Below are 23,042 nucleotides of genomic sequence, written 5' to 3' on the forward strand. Positions count from 1 at the left end.
TTAGTACGTCTGGAGCTTTTTTCACCTTGAAGAACTGAAATGCTGTACCCATTAAACAACTCTCCATTGCCCTCTCCTCCAGCTCCTGGCAACCACCATTCTACTTTTTGTCTCTGTGAATTTGACTGCTCTAGATACCTCTTATAGGTAGAATTAGACAGTATTTGTCATTCTGTAGCTGACTTATTTCACTTAGCATAATGTCTTCAAGGTTCATCCATGTTACAGCATGTGTCAAAATTTTCTTCCTCTTTAAGGCTGAATAACATTCCATCGTATGTATATACCACATTTTGTTTATACATTCATCTGTTGATAGACACTTGGTTTGCTTTCACCTTTTGGCCATTGTGCATAATGCTGCCATGATCATGGTGTGCAAATATCTGTTTGAGTCCCTGCTTTTGTTTCTTTTGGATACACCCGGAAGTTGAATTGATTGGTCATATGGTAATTCTATTTTTAAGTTTCTGAGGAACCACCATACTGTTTTCCATAGCACCATTTTACATTTCCAACAGTGCAGATGGGTTCCGATTTCTCCGAATCTTCGACAACACTTGTTCTGTTCTGGTTTTTTTTTTTTTTTTTATAGTAGCTGTCTAATGGGTATGAAATGGTATCTCATTGCAGTATTAATTAACATTTCCCTATAATTAGTAATGTTGAGCATCTTTTCATATGCTTATTTGGTTATTTATGTATCTTTTTTGGAGAAACGTCTATTCAAGTCCTTTGCCCATTTTTGAATTGGGCTTTTGTGGTCGAGTTATAGGAGTAGAGTTATTTCTTAATATTTATATTTTCAACATTTTACTATGGAAATGTGCAACACATAACAAAAATAGAGTATAATAAGCCTTATGCACCCATCACCCAGCTTCAGCAGTTATCACTGAATGGCCAATCTCATCTCATTTATACTCCCCACCTTTATTTTGAAGTAAATCCTAGAAATTATCATATCATTTCATCTATAGATATTTCTGTGTGTAACTCTAAAAGATAACATATGGTATGATATTTTAAGCAGATATTATCACATGAGGAATATATCATGAGGGAGCTCTTTTGTAGTCTGTTAGGGCTATGGAAACAGGATTTGTCAGTGTTAGGGGCTGCAGATCTGTAACTGTCCCTTGTATTTGATTTGACTCACTCTTGGCCAGCCTCACACTTTGTGTTGTTTTGTAGCAGTGATGGATTCCTGTTGATATTTTCTTATTTTCTTGCCTGATCCCACTGGTGATCACCTGTTAAGGGAGGTTCATTTGGCTTAATCATTTTATCTGTACCCTGGAAACAGGGCAGAACTTGGGCAGAGACTAAGGCCCGGTTGAGCTGCTCTAGGGAATCCTGCTCTAAGCAGATGCCATCTACTGGCTTGCCTGTACATAACTTTAAATACTTTATCCTGGACATCAATTATATTAAATTATGTTAAATTATATTGTAAAATAAATCCTACCACGAGAATCACTTTTTTTTTTTCTTTTTTTTTTTTTTTCTTTTTGAGACAGAGTCTCACTCTGTTGCCCGGGCTAGAGTGAGTGCCATGGCGTCAGTCTAGCTCACAGCAACCTCAAACTCCTGGGCTTAAGCTATCCTACTGCCTCAGCCTCCCGAGTAGCTGGGACTACAGGCATGCGCCACCATGCCCGGCTAATTTTTTTGTATATATATATTTTAGTTGTCCATATAATTTCTTTCTATTTTTAGTAGAGACGGGGTCTCACTCTTGCTCAGGCTGGTCTCGAACTCCTGACCTTGAGCGATCCACCCACCTCGGCCTCCCAGAGTGCTAGGATTATAGGCGTGAGCCACCGCGCCCGGCCGAGAATCACTTTTTATTAAGAGAAAAAAGAAAGGCTTGAAGAAATTCAAGTGACATCCTCTGATTTATTTGTTCTTAGGACTTTAAAATAAATACATTGGTTTCTTAATTTATTCTTACATTATCTTTAAATAAGTACAACTACCATATTTTGGTAGTAATGGATGATACCCATTTAGATAAAGCAACTTTTAACACTTTAACAAGAGATTAATGCTGAAAATTGGCTTGATGGTTTTACCTTTTCTTCCTCCAGTCATTGTTGCCAATAAGCTAGGCAACTAGTAATATCAAATATGTTGGGCTTTACGTGCTTTCCAGTTATAATTGCTTGTAGTGTCTGGCTAGGTGGAAGTACCTGTTGGCCCTCTGTATCTGCAGGTTGTGCATCCACAGATTCAACCAACTATAGATTGAAAATACTTTGAGGGAAAGTCTTCTTTAGTAACATATTTTGTAATCACATTTTTATTGTCTTTATTTTTACTTTTTATTTAGTTTTTATTCATATCAAAGTTACACATGCATGTAAGTTAGAGTCAAATAGATTTTATAGCCTTATTGCCCAAAACAGCAGTCTCCTGCTCACCTACCTGCTTCTTATCTCTTTTAGCTGTTTCTTTTGCTGTTTTGCTATTATTCCTGTAGCTAAGTAACATTTATAGTGTGCTACTTCTTGACTTTTTAGATTTCAGCATTATAAAAATTGACTTGCCACTATGGACTATAAGGCTTTAGCTTTCTTGTACTACCCTCAGTTGGTACTCATACTTCCTGCCCCTCTATTTTTTTTAATATGGTTATAGCCATAATATGGTTAGATCAATATTCAGCACTTACAATAATTGACAATAATAAACACTTGGCAGCTGAGACATGTAGTACACTATGGTTACTTTTCCTTGACTGAACATACTTTCTTTTTGCTACAATTGATAATTCTTATTGCTTTTTCTGCGTAGTTTTCTGTGTACATATCATACGTAAATTTGCTAGTAGCACTAATTCACTCTCAGACTCTCACCTAATAATCTTAATTGTTTTTGATATGCTCAAACACATTAGGTATTTTATCAGTTCATTTGGGGGGGAATCTTTCCTGGCCTCTTGAACCTGTTCTGGGAGGTTGCTCTCAGGGCCTACTGTTCATTGTCATCCTAGGAATTTCGTTTCCTGATCCTTTTAGTTGAAACTCCTTTCTTTCATTAATATTTCTTGCCTCATTTCCTTGAAGCGTATCCTCCTGCAGTTTTTCTGAGGCAGAATGCATAGGAGGCTAACTTTTTTTTTTTTTTTTTTTAGACTTTACACATCTAAAAACCTTTTTCTTTTGTACTTTTCACACAAGACTTCTGGATCATAAACATTTTCCTTCAGAATTTTGAAGGAATTTGCTGCATTGCCTTCTAGGCTCCAGTGTTGCTGTTAGGAACCCTGAAGCCACTGTGATGAATGGTATGTGGCCTCCCCCCACCTCCATGCTTTTAGGAGCTTCGCTTTGTCCCCCGTGTTCTGAAATTTCACTAGGTTGTACCCAGGTGTGAATCTGTTTTCATCCATTGTGCAAGGTACTTGGTGGATCCTTTCAGTCTGGAAACTCAGATCCTTCAGTTCTGGAAATTTAAAAATATTTAATTTTTGTCTGCCTTGATTTTCTTTTTTTTTTTGGTCTCTCTTTGGATTTATTTGGATTTTAGACCTTCTGTACTGATTCTTTCAACTTTTTTTTTTTACTTCATCTCATTTTTTTCTTTTTCTACTTTCTATGAATTTTTTCCGATTTTAATTTCCAATTCTTTGATAAATTTTTAATTTACTATAATTTTCAATTTTCAAAAACTCCTCTAATTTTTCCCCCTCCTGTTTTAAATAGTACACTGTCCTTGTTTTATAGTTGTTTTTTCCTATTAATTTTCCAACATAATTGAGGGTTTTTCCCCTTCTTTTTTATTTTCCCACACAAGTTGCTTTTTTTCCATTTGCATTGATCTTTTATGCCCTCTCATGTTAGAAGCTTTCAGTGGTGATCCTTGCCTGCTCATTAAGAGTGCACCATATCCCCACGATGCCAGCGAAGGGGAAAAAAAAAAAAAAAGTGCACCATCAGGCCGGGCGAGGTGGCTCATGCTGGTAATCCCAGCACTTTGGAAGGCTGAGGTGGGAGGGTCATTTGATCCCAGGGGTTCAGGACCAGCCTGGGCAACATACAAAAAATAGAAAAATCAGCCAGGTGTGGTGGTGCACGCCTGTAGTCCAAGCTGCTTGGGAGGCTGAGGCAGGAGGATCACTTGGGCCTGGGAGTTGGAGGTTGCAGTGATCTGTGACTATGCCGCGGTACTCCAGCATGGGTGACAGAGTGAGACCTTGTCTCAAAAATTTAAAAAAAGAGTGTGCCATCAATAAACCAGTTTGGAAGCTCAGTATGTTTGATAGACCTTTGCCCTGTACCATATAGCATGCCCTGACTAGGCTGTTGCTTTGAGTGTTAGTATTGTCTTTGGGTCTTTCCTCATGGGCTGGTCAGTTTTGCTGCTTCTGCAGCCTTTCTGTTTTTAATCTCATTTTCACTCCTACTTCTACCAGTATCTGATGCCACCAATTCCTGCACTTTATGGGGGTACAAAAGAGGTTGCTTTTTCTGCTTTCTGGTTTAGGATTCAACTTTTCTTGGGTCTGCTGAATCAGTTACCACTTGTGATCCTGCTTCTAGCTTTCAGGATTTTATTATTGCTTCCTTTCCTATTGCTGGTCTTCATAGATTTTTGCCTTCAAAAAAACCAAATTTTACTAACATTTACATTTAAGAGGGTTTTGGAAGAAATAAGAGGCAAATGTGTGTGTTAATCTTAAATGAAACATTATACAGTAATTGTGTAATAGTCACATCTCTGATTTGCTAAACTGCAAGCTTACTGAGGTCAGAAACATCAGCCAAGTCACTGTTGTATCCTCAGACACCACATCAGTTGTGGCCTGACACATTTATTGAGTGGTGTTAAATTAATCCGACAGTTAAATACTTGCCCAGTGAAATAGTTTGTGTTGACAGGGTAGCAGGAAAGGTATTAAGTGCTTGATCCATCCAATTCCTGGCTCCTACTGTTTTGCAGGAGGAGGGCCACTGCAGTTGAGTCCAGGTAGAGTCTCTTGAATAGAATACCTTTTCCCATCCATAATCTCTGCCTGAGTGTGTTCTATATTGGGCTTATAAGCAAGCATAACTTTTGGAACTGTAGTCCCGAGTAGCTTAAATTAGCAGTCAGACTGTCTAGTAAATTATTGAAAAAATGGAAGCATCCTTTCAGGAGCATTATGGGGGGAAAATGGCAAAATAGTAAAAAATTGGTATGATCCTGACATAAATTTCTGATCATCAATGAAGAAGGTCTTACAGGCTGTGCAGAAGAATGGGCAATGGAGAGACTAGAAAGCTTGAACAAGAACTTATTCACATTTGATTCTATACCTATAGGTTATATATCTACATTAATAGCATTTATATATTTTTTTTTGTTTGTTTGAGACAGAGTCTCACTCTTTTGCCCTGGCTAGAGTGCCGTGGCTTCAGCCTGGCTCACAGCAACCTCCAACTCCTGGGCTTAAGCGATCCTCCTGCCTCAGCCTCCCGAGTTGCTGGGACTCCAGGCATGTGCCACCATGCCCGGCTAATTTTTTTTTCTATATATATGTTTAGCTGTCCAAATCATTTCTTTCTATTTTTAGTAGAGACGGGGTCTCGCTCTTGCTCAAGCTGGTCTTGAACTCCTGAGCTCAAACAATCCACCCGCCTCGGCCTCCCAGAGTGCTAGGATTACAGGCATGAGCCACCACGCCCAGCCAGCATTTATATTTTTAGTACTCTGTGCAGTACAGCTACTTTTTAGAAAAGTTGTACAAATCTAATTTAAATATTGCTAGATAGGCATGTAGTTTAACAAAACAACTTTTATATTGGACTGATTTTATAAGGTTGACTTTTGTAATTTTAATAATTACATTATGTAATTTATTTCACAAATTAGGATTGTATATATGCTATACGTATCCTAAATATATGTAGATCTTAATGTATATGTGTGTATTAATGTGTGTGTATGTATAAAATCTTAATGGAGGCTAGGAATGTTCTGTACACTAAGTCCAGAGAACTTTCAGCTCGATTATGAGTTTATAAATAGGAACAAATGATTTTTTAAATTATTCTTGAAATCTAAAAGAATTCTTGATAGGTGCCAGTTGTAGTTCATGCTGTGTTGTGACAGTTTTGTTTTGTTTTTTCAAAAAGTGCTGCTGAGGTGGTTAGGATCACTTGAGCTCAGGAGTTCAAGACCAGCCTGAGCAAGAGCGAGACCCCGTCTCTATAAAAAAATAATAAAATTAAAAAATTGAACAAAAAGGGTTGCTTAATATTTCAGTTTTAAAGGTGAATAATTAGGGGCTTGTTTTTGCTTCCATGTTTCTACTTTAGAGCTTTGCATATCTTAGATGAAAAGATATATAGGGGTTTAAAAAAACACAAAATGTATATACTACCTTCACATTTAAATTATGGACTAGATTTTATATAAATTATTTTAAAACGAGTCTGATCTAGCTATCATTTTTAATATTGTTTATTCTGCCATCCTGTCACGGTCAAAGAGACTAAGCCAGGTGCTTAGTTTCCATTTCAACTTGTGTTTCCCTAGGACTTTTAATTCCTCCTCAAAGTAGGCTCTGAAGCTCTGAACTAAGACTGAATTTGCTTATGGAACCAAGAAGTGGCAAAGAAGTAAGAGTCACATTACTGAGGATATGGACTGGTTATAAATAGTTTAGATACTATTTCTTGTTTTGTTTTGTTTTGTTTATACTTCTCTCTTTTTTTCCTTAGACCTGACACCATTGACCTGAAGGGAAGATGCTACTTCTTAACAGATGCTATGTTCATGGGCAAGAGATACTTGCTATTAATAATTTGAAAACATTGGATGATTGTCCCTCCTTATGTCCTTTTTTGTTGTTGTTTTGTTTTTGTTTCTGGAGACAGGGTCTTGCTCTGTTGCCCAGGCTGCAGTGCAGTGGAGTCATCATAGCTCACTTCAACTTCAAACTCCTGGGCTCAGGCGATCCTCCTGCCTCAGCTAACCCAATCTTCATAAAATCATGACCCATATGGGACTTACCATTACCGGGAAGGCTCTTGGCTGTAGATTTTGCTGATGCTGGGTGCCAGAATACACTGGGGACCATTTACTTGATGGTGTCTTGGTGGAGCCATCAGTGATAGAAATATTTGAATGTCAGATGTAAGACATGGATCCTAGGGGTTGACAGGTTGATGACAATTTTCTGGTGTCACCTAAAATCTCACAATGCTAGTACCATAGCCATGGCTGGCTAATTTAGTGCCTTCCTGGATGATTGGTGATTTCTCCTGGCACCTTCTCTGGAATGTTGAAGCTGGAGATGAGTGGCTACAGTATTGCCTTTCTCTTTTCTCTCTGGATGCCTTCACTTGTTACATGGACCCAAAGTGAAGAATGGAAAGATAAGAAGGAGACCCATAAAACTGTTTATATTGTGGTTTGTAGTATTTGCTGTCTCATTTCTAAGGACGAATGTAAATATAAGCTAGAGTATTTTCTCTCTTTCTGAACCAAGTTGTATTTATATATGTTAACAGTGGTAACCACAAAAATCTTTACATAGAAAGCTTTACAAACTGATGGCCTTTCTAAGGGGATTTACTGCAGTATTCAAGTATTCCTTTCATCTGATATTGGATTCACTTTTTTTTTTTTTGTTGAGACAGAGTCTCACTCTGTTACCCGGGCTAGAGTGAGTGCCGTGGCGTCAGCCTAGCTCACAGCAACCTCAAACTCCTGGGGTTAAGTGATCCTACTGCCTCAGCCTCCCGAGTAGCTGGGACTACAGGCATGCACCACCATGCCCGGCTAATTTTTTCTATATATATGTTTAGTTGGCCAGATCATTTCTTTCTATTTTTAGTAGAGACGAGGTCTCGCTCTTGCTCAGGCTGGTCTCGAACTCCTGACCTCAAGCGATCCACCCGCCTCGGCCTCCCAGAGTGCTAGGATTACAGGCGTGAGCCACCGCGCCCGGCCTGGATTCACTTTTTAAAGCATTCTGATTACTTTGCTTTTCCTTTTGGTGAATTTTGATTTTTAATTGTGTTTTCATTTTGGTATTGAGGATTTGCATTTATCTTTTCCTTTTGACGTGAGATATATTGTTAGGTAGAGTCTAAATCTGGTGGTTGGTTAGTTTTTTAAGTTATATTTAAACTCTTGAAGTAGAAAAAAAATAATGATCTTCCTCAGCTCTTAAAATTAGGTTAGCCTAATTTTAATCTCTAACTACCTTTAATCTCTACTACCTTTTGGTCTCTTGACCCTAATTATTCTCTTCAGGAGAGGAGAATATTAACGTATTTTTTTTTTTAACTGTGATTAGTTTGTAATTTAGTATATTCTTTTTGTCATTTTCATCTATTCACAAATACAGGTTCTGTGTTAAGCTCTGGGGATATTGATGGGATCGGGACCCATTCCTTTTCCTTGAGGGGCTTAGACATTGATTTAGCAAGAGAATAATGATTTGGAATAATTTTTGATTTTGTTTTAAATGAAATTTATATAGATGTGCTTTTACAAAATTAGAAAATAGCTAGGCACATGCCTGTAGTCCCAGCGACTTGGGAGGCTGAGGTAGGAGGATTGCTTGAGACCAGGAGTTCAAGGCTAGCCTGAGCAACATAGCAAGACCCAGTCTGTTAAATGAAAAGAAAAGAAAATACTCTTGTACCTTTTTTGAGATAAAATTCACATGTCATAAAATTTGCCCTTTTAAAGTATATGATTCAGTGATTTTTATTATGTTCACAAGGTTGTTGCAACCATTACACTGTCTAATTCCAAAATATTTTTTTAATCAAACTTTCTGGCTGTTTCTGAACAACAGAGTAAAACAGCATACTCAGTTGTTTACCTAAAGAAATGTGCTTGTTTACTTTCTGTAATTATACTGTCTCGTTTGGTAGGATTTAAAGAGTATGTAGAAGTAGTAGCGGGTTGGTAATGAGTGGTTTAAAAAATTGCATTTTAGGGTAAACGTTTTAGAAATTAACTCTAAGATTAGAAGTGGTAAATAACATTTAAAGCTAGAGATTAGTCACCAACTCAGGATTTTCTGAGATTTATTGTTAATAACTTAAAGAAGGGACTTAAAACTTACAAGAATTTTGTTGCTGTTTAAGTGGGACCCAACCAAAAATATTGAGTCATAAAATACTTGCAACTTTATAGATTTATTGGATAGTTCATTATTTTTCACGTTTTTGTTTATATGAATTATGAGCTATATGTTGATACCTCTTCTCATGTATAAGGATTTACGGGTTTTGTTTAGTAGGGTTTTTTGTTGTCTTCCTATTCTTAGTAAATATAGAGAATCCAAGAATGAATTTTAAGTTCCTTTACATCCTGCCATTTGGTACAATATAAATGTTGGCCCTTAGCCCTAATCCTAGTCCTGGCTCTGTTATTACTTATAAACAGCTTATTTCTAAATTGAAGATCATCTTTAGAACTACTTAGGGGAGGGTAGTGATGAAGATTTCTTGCTGGGGTGGAAACTCAAATAAGAATTTAAACCTGTAGGATATAAGGTCTTTAAACTTGTTAAATTCAAGTTTGCTTCTGTTAGAACTAATATACTTTATGTGAACTAATGTTCTATATTAGAACTACATGTGATTTCTGTATTGGAGATTGTTAAAAAATGTCGTATATTTATTTCTTAACAGCAACAGTACTTAAATACAGAGAAGGGTAATTAGAAGGGGAAAACCCTTTATTTTAAATGTGCTGCATTGTATAGGCTTGAGAACAAAACCTTAGAAGCACCTATTTGTAGGATAAATATTTTTAAAAATTGGGGATGATCGAGGCCAAGAGGTGCCATGGCAGATTGTGATACATCTGAAGTAGGAACATGGGAGGGCTTTAGGGGTCTTCTGGGGAGCAATTACAGTCTGCTCAGAGTACAGAGGGGAGCATGGAAGGAAAGGGGCAATCAAGAAGGAAAGTAAGGGCACAGTGTGGGGTATGGTAAAGTAAAAGGCCACCTGAATCTCCAGATGATTGGATTATTCCTATCTCAGTGATGGAGATATAGGTAGTTATAGCTACTTCTGTATTAAACTCAGTATTTTATTAATATATGGCACGTGTAGGTAATTGTATAGTTCTAATTGGAAAAAATGTCATTTAAATCATATTTGGAAGTAAGTAAAATTAATCAGAATTTTAACAAAAATTATATGACAGAATTCAGTCCCTGATAGCTATTTATTGTCTGTCACAGTCACACAATCAAAGGATAGCTCTTGTCGGGCCCCTAGCCAATAGCACTGTGCGCTGAGAGAGCAGAGGTTCCTGTCACTTTTCAGACCTGCCTCTCAGAGTATCCCCTACAACCCAGATTCTGTGACAGTTAGGTTGGACTTGGGCTCCACTGACCCGGTCGATAGAAGAGACTGGACATCTTTCCAACTCTAACCCCAAAGTGACAATGACACCTATTCTCTGAGAGAGGGTCAGGAAAGAACCTAAAGATCGCTGAGCTCCAGGGACATGGCAGAGAGGCTACAACAAGAACGTTCCCAGGGACAGAAAAGGGGAATCTTAAAAATACATTTTGGGGCTGGGCACGGTGGCTCACACCTGTAATCCTAGCACTCTGGGAGGTTGAAGTGGGAGGATTGCTTGAGCTCAGGAGTTTCAATACCATCCTGAGCAAGAGCCAAACAAGACCCTGTCTCTACTGAAAATAGAAAAATTAGCCGGACATGATGGTGCATGCCTTTAGTCCCAGCTACTTGGAGGCTGAGGCAGGAGGATTGCTTGAGCCCAGGGATTTGAGGTTTTGAGACTGTTTCAAACAAAAAAAATACATTTTGGAACCAAGCAACCAATTTTATCGTTCAGTGTAGTTCTAGAGCACATGTTCCACCCCCAACCCCTCCCACCTCCACCCCTGCTAGTGAATGTCTGACTTGTTGTCCCCAAAGTGTAAAAAGATGGATGTTTAAGGATTCTGTTGTTTAGCAAGTTGTGATTCACGCAGACAGTGGTCACTAAATACCTCTTTTTGAGGGTAAGTGCCTCTTTCCCCCCACATTGTTGTGTTTTATTTTAAATAGCTTTGTTGATGGAGCTTAATCTTAGCCACCAGCATTATAGAAACAAGCCAGAGTGGGAGGGCTGTACAGTGACGTTTTAGGATCATCCCATAGTCATAATGAGTGTTTTTAATTGTTTTTGACATGATTCTAAAATAGTGAATTTTGTTTATTTTTAGAGACAGTTTCACTCTGTCACCCAAGCTGGAATGCAGTGGCTCAATCATAGCTCACTGCAGCCTCAAACTCCTGGGCTAAAGCCATCCTCCCACTTCAGCCTCCCAAGTAGCTGGGACTAGAGTCACATGCCACCATGCCTGGTTAATATTTATTAATGAATGAAAGACTGACTGAATGAAATGAGGTCTTGCTGTGTTGCCCAGGCTAGTCGTGAACTCCTGGGCTCAACCATCCTTCCACCTCAGCCTCCCAAAGTGCTGATATTAATGAGGGAACCACTAAAGTAGTGAATTTTGATGGAGCAAAAATCCTCACCTGGAAATGTTTCTTTTTTTCCTCACCAAAGAGAAAATTGAGGTTTCTGAGGTTGGAATTTCTTTGCTCTGTTATCTGTTACTATATCTGTTATGTTAAATGATTGAATTTAACATTTCCAGGTTACCAGGAGACCGGGTATCCTGTCTTACAGATACTGGCATATAAGACCTTTCTACCTCTTTATTCTTTGGACTTCTGTATTTCTTAGAATTGCCATGCTTCCTTTCTGAAACCTACATTATGCAGAGGTAATATGATTACTTTGACCAAGTTCAGGAAATATAACACGGGTTAGAAGTACCGAGCTGGGTCTAAGTGAAGGACATAACTGGCTATACGGCATATGAAGGCAACGTTCTCACGCCACTGCACTCCAGCCTGAGCAGCAGAGTGAGACCCTGTCTCTAAAGAAAAAAAATTAAACAAATAAATAAAAGTCTGTATTTGCCTCTATTCTTACTGCTGACTCTTTTGCTTCTTTTTGCAACTTTCGCCCCATGGCACAGAAGTGGTTAAGTGTGAAGGGGCTGAGAATACCCTGACTAGAGCTTCAAATTATGTTAAAACTAGTATTTCAGGTGAACCGTTGTCCTAGAAACTCTGTTTAAATAATTCATTGATTGGGTGTTCCAGGAACATTTGACTTTACTAAAGAGCTATTTTGCCCCCATATACCTTTGTTTAAAGACTAAATTATTTTAGGTTATGATACAGTTATTTTGGGAGTGTCTTAAGTTTAACATTAAATTACTAGGGCCCCCAAAAATGTGCCCAGATGGTAGATGCTGATGAGAATCTGACTTAAGAATTCATTTGAAATTGAATGCTGTGCAATATTAATCAGAAAAGTTTGTTGGCATCTGGTTTTGAACGGCATAGGGAGTGGAGATTGAGATTGTCAGTTAAAATGTAATGGATTAGGGGCCCTACTTCATGTTAGGACACCTCAGGCTTTCTGTTTTTCTGTCTCAACTCAAGATAGACTTCTTTGTAGCAGTATGATCTAGAAGTTGTGTGTGTTCTATTATACAGTACCTCAGTTGGTTCTGTGTATCCTGATAGTACTGAAGCCAGGACCAGACCCTCAAGTCAGTTATATCACTACATATTCTTGTTGTTTCTCCTTCTGTCTTTCAAAAAATAAATACTCTGTTATTACTTTCCAAACTGACTCCCAGTCTCAGCCAGCTAATCTTTTAAGTTAATGTAGTCTATTGTCACACTGGAAAAATAAATTGAAATGTCTTTTTTCTATAAAGATGACTTGGATAGACTATCCAAACTATTAATAGCAGGCAGATACACTTTCAGTGTAAATTATTTAAAACAACTGAAGATTCGGCCAGTGAGAAAGTTGCTGAGGTAGGAAAGACGGAGATGTGCTGACAGCGGTTATATATACACGTAGAATTAAATAGAATTTTCTGTTTTCATAAGTATCTCAATTATTTAAGATTTAATTTGTGTACACAAACTGAATGTAACGGTAACATGATTTGCCTATGATTTGTCTTTGTCTTAACTATTTTTGTAACTTTAAAAAAGTATGCAAGTGATAAATGTTCATTACAAAAAATTAGAACATACATATCAACAACAGAAAGGAAGAATTCCCCTTTACTCCCATTACCTAGAGATAATAGTGTTGAACTGTAGATATCTATCATTCTAGACCTTCTTTCCATTATATGTCTGTCTTTTTAAAAACCAAATTATATGATGCATACTATTTGGCAAATTTAGCTTTTTGTATGTAACAGCATACCATGAATATCTATCCAAGTCACCAAATTATCTTCATTAAGTCTTCTATGATTGTAATTTAGGTTGTTTCTAATTTTTGCTGCAGTAGTGCTTGTATGTATCTTTTTTGCCTTTTGATTATTTCCATAGAATAACTTCCTAGGAATAGAATACTTTTTTTCTTTTTTCACATTTTAAGGCTTTTGGAACACATTGCCAAATAGTTTTCAAGAAAGGCTATTCCAACTTTTGGGTTCTCATATTTCTAAAAGGCTTTATACTTGCATTAAAATATGAATTTTCTTGTTTTGTTTTGAGACAGGGTCTCACTCTGTTTTGGGGGCTAGAGTGCAGTGGTGTCCTCATAGCTCACTGTAACCTCAAACTCCTGGACTCAAGCAATCCTCTTGCCTCAGCCTCCCAAGTAGCTGGGACTACAGGCACGCCACCACACCTGGCTTATTTTTTCTATTTTTTTAGAAACAGGGTCTCACTATTTTGCTCAGGCTGGTCTTGAACTCCTGGCCTCAAGTAATCTTCCCACCTTGACCTCCCAAAGTGCTGGGATTACAGGCATAAACCACTGCACCTGGCCCTAAAATACAAAATTTTTATTTAGTTGCAGAATGAAGAAGAGTCTGGAGAGCCTGAGCAGGCTGCAGGTGATGCTCCTCCACCTTACAGCAGCATCTCTGCAGAGAGTGCAGGTAGGTGACAAGGCAGGGTGATTACTGACCTCCTTAAAAACACTCTATGCTTTGACATGATGGTTAAAAAAGTGGTTCAGGAGCAGTTGGAAGGGAGGGTACAAAGTGAGTCTGAATTTTATATAATTGAGAAGGGGATAAATTTAAAAATCATCCCCAGTCTCTTACATTCACCTATAAATATCTTTTGGTTCACTTATTATGTATGTACTCCTGGGAATGGCTGTGTTTTGTTTGCCAGAGTTAGTGGAAATCCTTTTATTTTTTTTGAATTCAACTAATAATCAGATAATTGTGGCTTTTTTATTCTGCAGCATATTTTGACTACAAGGATGAGTCTGGGTTTCCAAAGCCCCCATCTTACAATGTGGCCACAACACTGCCCAGTTATGATGAAGCTGAGCGAACCAAGGCTGAAGCTACTATTCCTTTGGTTCCTGGAAGAGTAAGTACAATTTGCTGTATTACTTGATGGCTGCTTTATGGCACTTAAGTTATTTTCATTATCTAATTTTTTTTTTACACGTTTAAACTTTATTTGCCAACAAGGCCCCGGCTCCGCCCCCACTTCCACTCTGAAGATCTTCACCGACCTTCATTATCTAATTTTGATTTATTACTTAAGATTGTATTGATTAGTAAAAGTACAATTTTATTTAAAGTACATTTTCTTTTGGGATAATAAGCTCATCTCTTCCTGAAAATGATGAGGTAAAGTGGACTAAATGAGCAGAGAATCGCTAGTCAAGCCAGCTCATTTTTCCTGTATCTCTCCTACTACCACCACTTTCTCAAGTCTCCTGGAATGGCTAAAACATTTTGAAACAGGAGCTGATTTAGGAAGTACACTGATGTTGCCTTGATTCTGCACACTTAATATTTTGGTGTTAGACGGATAGCTGGTAGGGAGGTCTATAGAGAGAATAAGTACCTGCAACTTCATAGAATTTGAACTCTGTGCCTCCATCAGTCTAGATCATGCCCTTTATAGGAGCATAGTGAGTTCAGATTCCAGCTAGCCTGATATTGATTCTTGGGAGTGCGATGTGATGTAAGCCAGTGGATATTAATTTTTTTTTTTCTAGTTTCTGTAGTTATCTGCCAAAGCCAGTGGAGATTATTGGGCATCCTTGGTTCTTGATGTCAGATCTATAAGTGCTAAGTGTGGTTTTGTAAATATTCATCGAAGTTTGCATTGATGCAGGTAGGGCCTTGGGCCAGATATTGGGCGAATGGAAGCAGGATAAGACCCCATGAATGTGGGGACCATCAGGGCTCTCGGCTCTAGTCCTACAAGAAACTGGAGTGAATGATAAGAATAAGAAGAGAAGCCTAGTCCCGGTGAGGTGGCTTATGCCAGTAATCCTATTAATAGCACTCTGGGAGGCTGAGGTGGGGGGATTGCTTGCACTCAGGAGTTTGAGACCAACCTGAGCAAGAAGACCCCATCTCTACTAAATAGAAAAAATTAGCTGGGAGTGGTGCCATGTACCTGTAGTACCAGCTACTTGGGAGACTGAGGCAGGAGGATGGCTTGAGCCCAGGAATTTGAGGCTGTAGTGAACTAGGGTGATGCCACTACACTCTAGCCAGGGTGTCAGAGTAAGACTCTCAAAAAAATAAAAAAGAAGCCCAATCTGGCCAGTGCAATGGCATAGGTCCCAGAGGTTCCCCCTGGCTTGGCTTAAGGGCAGTAGGCTGCTTACAGACCACACCTGCTATGAGGAGTGAAGCTCCTAAAACCACTGCTTGACAGAAATAGTTTATGAACTCAGTCTAGGCTAATCCTACATGGTGATGTGCATTCAGTTCTTGTAGGTGCCAGGAACAAACTAAAGAACCCTCATGAGCTTATCTTCTGAGGGTAAAACAGTCGTAATATATATAACTGCCATATATTAGAAGCAAATGATATACGTGGTCTTGTGTTCGATGCTTTTATATGTTTTATATATTGTTTCCAGTCCTCACAATAACTTCACAAGGTAGAGATTGTATTATGTCCATTGTACAGATGCAAAAATTGAGGGCCTGAGAGTTTAAGTAATTTTAATTTGCCCAGTCATATGGCTGATAAGTAGCAGAAGTAAGGTCAAACCCAAATATTCCTTTAGGTTTCACTGTATTCTGCAGACCTGTTGGAATATACATTAAGTAGACCAGTATGGAAATTAGCTCTGATTAATCACAGAACTCTTCAGAATACTTTTATTTGATAAGTGTATGTATTTAGGAACCTTTTAAAGGGCTCTAATATTCAGCAGATGTGTATAGAGCAGTTTTTTAATGCAAGGTGGATAGGTAAAAAGTTTTGCATAATGCCCCTTTCTCTAGTTCTCACTCCCTAGGGGAGCCACTGTTAACAGTTTGGTATGGATCTTCCAGCCCCTTTCTGTGTAGGACAAGTTTTGATTGTCCCTAAAATGTTTTCATTTGTGGAGCCTTCATTGAAGTCTATCACTTTTATATTTTTTAGTGTATATTCCTTTATTTTTTAATATCTCGACATATAATCTACATCAGTTGAAAAGAAAGGCCACATATGTTAGTGTTGGTCAAGATCATGTTCCTGCTAGACCTACAGTTTTATGTTTTCGAGTCAGGATGGAAGAGATCCCACCTGCTGATAAGATTAGACATGAGATAGTTTCAGACCTGTATATACCAATACAAAGAAATGCCTGGAGTCGCGTGGTGGGCAGCTCTGTAGACTCTTCCTGTATGATCGTACTGTCCTTTTTCCCCCATGTCAGTCTCATAAAACACTTTAGCTGGTCGATTTTATCTCCTTAATAGGCCCTGGATTACTAATATTCTAAACCCTAAAACAGGCCCTGGATTACTGATAATCTAGAATTTAAGACAAATGTGTAAGTAAATTTTATCTTTTTCCTTTTCTTGATACATATTTTAAAAAGGAATAGTGAATAGTTCTTTGTGAACTTTTTTAATTTCTGAAGTGTATTGTTAAAGAATTTGGGTTATAAAATGAAAATTTCATTTAGAAAACTATTACGATAAGGCCGGCACGGTGGCTAATGCCTGTAATCCTAGCACTCTGGGAGGCCGAGACAGGAGGATTGCTTGAGGTCAGGAGATCGAGACCAGCCTGAACAAGAGCGAGACCCCATGTCTACTAAAAATAGAAAAATTAGCTGGTTGTGGTGGCATGTGCCTGTAATCCCAGTTACTCGGGAGGCTGAGGCAGGAGAATCGCTTGAGCCCAGGAGTTTGAGGTTGCTGTGAGCTAGGCTGATGCCATGGCACTCTAGCCCAGGTGACAAAGCAAGACTCCATCTCAAAAAAAAAAAAAAAAAGAAAAAGAAAACTATGGCAATAGAAGGAAGATGTGTTTCTTCTCTGATTATATGTTTTACTTGTAATGCAAAATGAAATTTTTAACATTTACTGAGCCTTTAATTCTCAGTTTTGAATTGAGCCAAAGCAATAAATTTTCTTCTTGGTACTTGTTTGCTCCTTTCCTTATTTTTCTTATGTCTTCCCTTTGCCTAGAAATAATTCTTTTTCTTTTCATTTAGGATGAGGATTTTGTGGGTCGAGATGATTTTGATGATGCTGACCAGCTGAGGATAGGAAACGATGGGATTTTCATGTTAACTTTTTTCAGTAAGTATAAACGCATAGATAGCAGAGCCTCTTCCCACAAACCAGAGCGCTTTGGATTATGGGTGAATGTGAGTGAATTAAAATAACTGGTTGAGCTAATATACTAATACATTATTTGGTGCTTTTACTGGGATGTTCTGAGCTTAGTATAGTTTTACCTTAATATCCCTTCTCTTCTTCTATTTCCATGAATAGCTATGGAAAATATAATTAAAGCCTTTATGGGGATGCTGCATATTCACATGAGCTAAGCCTTATCTTCCAGGTCTGTGGGGCCCCTTTGCAATCCTCCTCCTCATACCTAACCCATAGAATATTGATTAAGTGCCTTTGTCTGATGAATTTTGTTCTGCAAGCTTCTATTTTCTGATAGATCAAAATCAGCCTGATTTCCCCCCCCTTGATGTTATTTATTTTGCATTTATTTTTTTTTTGCATTTATTTTTTTACCACATCTTTCATTTACTGTATTAAACTGATAAAGAAAATGCAGCGCTTTTAGAGATGATGTTATGTAAGCTGTCAAAATTCATAGAACAGGAGGATGAGTAACTTAGATTATTTGGGGGCACTAATTTAATGTTGAAGGCATCTATTTATCGAAGTATATAACACACAGTACAGAGCACAGGTCATAAGTGTACAGTTTGGTAAGTGTTGAGGCATTTTTGAAAGTGAACAGCAGTAGACACAATAGTGTTAAACCTGATATTCAGAGAGGATGTTTTCTTGTTTGCTTTTAGGGGAAGGGCAGAAGGATGGGTGTTTTGGGGGAATCCAGGTGAAGGTTGTAGAGGGCAGACTGTCTTTTATCCTGGGGGAAGTCATTTAAGCAAATGCAGGTGTAAAGGGCACACACTCTTGTCCTTTTTCCTCCCTCTGCTGTTACAGTGGCATTCCTCTTCAACTGGATCGGGTTTTTCCTGTCTTTTTGCCTGACCACCTCAGCTGCGGGAAGGTATGGAGCCATTTCAGGATTTGGTCTCTCTCTAATTAAGTGGATCCTGATTGTCAGGGTAAGTTGTACAACAGAAAAGATAGACTCGGCACAGAGACAATAATTAGAATGATTTTGAATATTTGAGTTTTCATTTGCATTTTTTGAGTTATTTAAACATTTTAAATGATTTTTGGTTTGTCTTTGTTCTGGTTTCATGATGAAGATGAACTAAAATCTGTTGCAAGTGGCTCATGCACACGAGTATTGTAGTCATATCATTGAATGTTGGTCTGTCACCAGCTGCTTTCTTTGTTTCTAATGTTTATAATACATATATGTGAGTGTTTTCTGAAATTAGTTGTTTTTATAAGAGGAAGGATATTACCTCTTTGGTATCTCATCAAAAACAGGCATTCCTCTCATTAATTCTACTGAAAATGTTTTTAATCTAGCTTTCTTTTTCCTTCTTTTCTCCTTCTCTTTCTCCCTCCCTTCCAGAATTGGTTATGCCAAAATGTTTGGGGAGCCAAAATGTTTAACGAGTATTAGTGCCATTAGGGGCCTATCTCTGAGGTAAACTAGTGAAATGTATTTAGTGATTTGGAGGTTACCTGTTAGTTAAAAATGAATGAAATCATTTGAAGTTGTAAACGATCTAGGCTTTTAAAGTATCCTCTGATTTCAGATAAATTTATTACTGTTGTCAACTGTATAGACAAAACCACTGTATTCGTCATAAATCGGCTTACTTAACTAGTGGGTTTTGATTTGACCACTGTAGTTTTAGTTCCTCCTTTTTTATTCTAAAGCAGTTGTTCACATTTTGGGTTCCAGAAGCCTTTGAGAATCTGATGAAAGTTATAAACTCTTCTCCCAGGCAGCTAATAAGTACTCATCTAAAACATAAATTTTAGGTTAAGAACCCACACTGAAGGAGGTTTTCATTCCTTCTCTAAATCTTATTGTTACTTTATTATGAAATGAAATACTATGTTTTAATTCTCAAACTATGGTAAACTCTAGACACCAAAGCCTCCAAAGAAAACAAAAATAAAATTAGTTACCAGTCTTTTTTTTTTAAACTAAGTTTACTAAATTTTTTAGCTGGATTGAATGAATCAACTTGTGTCAGTTAAGATGCTTTTGACTGTGAGTAACAGAAAACCTAGTTCAAAATGGCTTAGAAAATAAAACAATAGGGAAAGTTTATTTCCCATAAAAACAAGTCCTGGAGGTTAATTTCTTCTTTTTTTTCCTGTAAGAGCAAGGAAGCCTCTCATAGACCCTCAATTCCCATTGTCCAGGATGACATCCTATGCCCATTGGTAAACCAGTTACTGGCAAGGGAATGGCACTAACGTATGTAGTGATAAAGCTTCCAAAATCAAGGCAAGGCTGGAGGAATAGGAACAAAATCAGGCCTCATTAGTAAGGAGGCAGTGATACCAGCCAAATAATTGATTTTGGCACTGAATAAGCAAAGTAAAACTATCATTTAAACCTATTTCTGGAAGGGCAAATATATATGGGGGGGGAAAAAAAGTTTTTTTAAGAAAACAAATTTTGTACATTTTGAAAACAAGGAATTTATAAAGCTGAAAGCTAGGATATTTAACAGTTATTTTTCCATGAAAGGAAATAGATTTGTGTTTATCTTAACCATTTCCAATCTGTCATATATAAAATATTTTCACTTGTATTTTTTAAATTATCGTAAGGGCTAAATGACATTGGTATAACAAATAATAAATGTCTTGTGTTTTGTGTACTCTTTAAGTTAAAATGTGAAATTGTATCTGTTAGGCTGCTATAAAGCGTTTTGCTTTATTTTCTAGTTTTCTACCTATTTCCCTGGATACTTTGATGGTCAGTACTGGCTCTGGTGGGTGTTCCTGGTTTTAGGTAAGTGCTTTTAACATAAGAAAAGGAGAAAAATTTACTTTCGGTAAACTCTCATTTCAGTTACTATATAGTAATATATTAATCTTCAATAATAAGTATAATTTTTTAATGTTTCTTAAAGATTAGACTGTTCTTACTATCAGAGAAACTTACACATTAATAAAAAAATCTTTTTGTGGTAGTAGGTTTTCCCTAACCTGTACATATATACTTTTCCCCCATGTGGTCAATGGGGTACACTGATGAGAAGAGTCTATAGTCTGTGGATTTTTTTCTTCTTGCGAGTTATTGCCACAAAGCATTCATAAACTTAACTCCAAATTGCGTATTATAGGCATACTGTAACCAACTGGACTAACTCATAAGTTTATGTGGCCCATCTTTGGTTGAATCTATCAGAGGAAAACAGAAAATGTATAGCCTTGCTAGGCATAACTTCTAAAAGTACTATTGGGTTTCCAGAATTCTTTAGTTCACCATTGGTGAGAATAAGAATTATTTTACAATGGGGAAGAGGCTTTTTATTTGTTTTAAAATTTTATTTATTTATTATTTTCAGAATATTACAAACATTTTGGTTGCATGAATTGCTTTTGTACAGTTTGAGTCAAAGTTATAAGTGTGCCCATCATCCAGATAGTGTGCATTGTACCCGTTAGATGTGTATTTACCCATCCCCTTCTCCCCCCTCCCATCTGCTTGATTTCCATGAGTTTTACTACCATATGTGTACATGAGTGTTGATCAATTAGTTCCAATTTAATAGTGAGTACATGTGGTGTTTGATTTTCCATTCTTGCGATACTTCACTTAGAAGAATGGTCTCCAGTTCTATCCAGGTTGTTAAAAAGAAAATCAGAGCAACAACAAAAATAAATAAATGGGACCTTATTAAATAAAAAAGCTTTTGCATAGCCAAGGAAACAATCAATAGAGTGAATAGACAACCTACAGAATGGGAGAAAATATTTGCATGCTATACATCCAATAAAGGGCTAACAACCAGAATTTACAAGCAAATCAACAAGAAAAAAATCAAATAACCCCATTAAAAAGTAGGCAAAAAACATGAACAGAAACTTTTCAAAAGAAGATAGACTAATGGCCAGTAAACATGAAAAAAATGCTGAAGTTCTCTAATCATCAGGGAAAGGCAAATCAAAACCACAATGAGATAATCACCTAACACCACTGAGAATGGTTTCTATCAAAAAATCCCAAAACAACAGATGCTGGTGTGGATGTGGAGAGGAAGAGGCTTTTTAAAAAAATATGTACCACATATTTCATGGTGTTGATCTTCAGATTGTATTTTTTACTCTAAATATTTATTTTAAAATCTTCTCAATGTCTTAGGCAATGCCCTTTAAAAATCTAATGTCCTAGACATTAGAACAAAGAAATGGACATTGGGTGAGTTATTTTAATGTTGGCTGCTTCATTATTTGTAAAGAAAATGTATATGATAGAGTAAGAGCCCACTGTGACTGCTGTCATTTCCACAAAACAACAGCAGGGCCATCTTGTGGCTGTTAAAGGTGGTGTGGTTGCCTCACTGTGTTTCTGTGACATCCCTTTCTTCTGTCTCCTGTTTCGGGCCTTCTTGCTGCTTCCTTAGTTCAGACCCTTGGTGGCGGTACTGTTAATGGGTCTGGCTCTGGCTCGCACATCCTAGCACCCCTGCCCAGTAGGTGCTTAATAGATTCAGGATCCGCCTTGCCAAGGCTGACAGAGCCATGCATTGCTGACCTTAAATTTTTTTTTTTTTTTTGAGACAGAGTGTCGCTTTGTTGCCCTGGCTAGAGTGAGTGCCGTGGCGTCAGCCTAGCTCACAGCAACCTCAAACTCCTGGGCTTAAGCAATCCTACTGCCTCAGCCTCCCAAGTAGCTGGGACTACAGGCATGTGCCACCATGCCCGGCTAATTTTTTCTATATATATTTTAGTTGGCCAGATAATTTCTATTTTTTTTTTTTTTTTTAGTAGAGACGGGGTCTCGCTCTTGCTCAGGCTGGTCTCGAACTCCTGACCTTGAGCGATCCACCCGCCTTAGCCTCCCAGAGTGCTAGGATTACAGGCGTGAGCCACCACGCCCGGCCTCTGACCTTAAATTTTACTTAGAAAATACTGGCCAGACATGGTGGCCCATGTCTGTAATCCCAGCATTTTGGGTGGCTGAAGTGGGAGGATTGCTTGAGACCAGGATTTCAAGAGCAGTCTGGGCAACATAGTAAGACCTCATCTCTCAAAAAAAAAAAAAAAAAATTGAAAATTAGCCACATGTGGTGATGTGTGCCTGTAGTCCTAGCTACTTGGGAGGCTGAGGCAGGAAGATCACTTGAGCCCAGGAGTTCAAGGCTGCAGTGAGCTATGATTGTGCCACTGCATTCGGGACCCTGTTTCTTAAAAAAAAAAAAATCATACATCACAGCATTCTCCTGCTACCCCAAATAGCATCATCTACTCCACGATTGGACACTGGAATTCTAAGAAAAAAGAAATAGTTGATTTTTTCCCTCTCCCTTGATTAGTAAGAAGTTTAATAATAAAAATGACCAACGGAATAACTTAGGAGGAATAGTTCCTTGGCTTGCTTATTTTCTAAACT

At 37.8% G+C, this 23,042-nt stretch overlaps 1 protein-coding gene across 2 annotated transcripts in view; it reads left to right on the forward strand.

Moving 5' to 3' along the window:
• NDFIP1 (Nedd4 family interacting protein 1) overlaps positions 1–23,042 on the forward strand; it is a 34,406-nt gene that overhangs the window by 3,957 nt on the left and 7,407 nt on the right. For both annotated transcript variants that reach the window (XM_069483814.1, XM_069483813.1), the window contains exons 2-6: positions 13,879–13,966; positions 14,281–14,411; positions 17,506–17,593; positions 18,485–18,609; positions 20,369–20,435. In XM_069483814.1, coding sequence (XP_069339915.1) covers positions 13,879–13,966; positions 14,281–14,411; positions 17,506–17,593; positions 18,485–18,609; positions 20,369–20,435 — 499 coding nt within the window. The remainder of the gene's footprint in view (positions 1–13,878; positions 13,967–14,280; positions 14,412–17,505; positions 17,594–18,484; positions 18,610–20,368; positions 20,436–23,042) is intronic.

This window comes from Eulemur rufifrons, chromosome 10 (genome assembly GCF_041146395.1).
Source record: "Eulemur rufifrons isolate Redbay chromosome 10, OSU_ERuf_1, whole genome shotgun sequence".
Taxonomy (NCBI): Eukaryota; Metazoa; Chordata; class Mammalia; order Primates; family Lemuridae; genus Eulemur; species Eulemur rufifrons.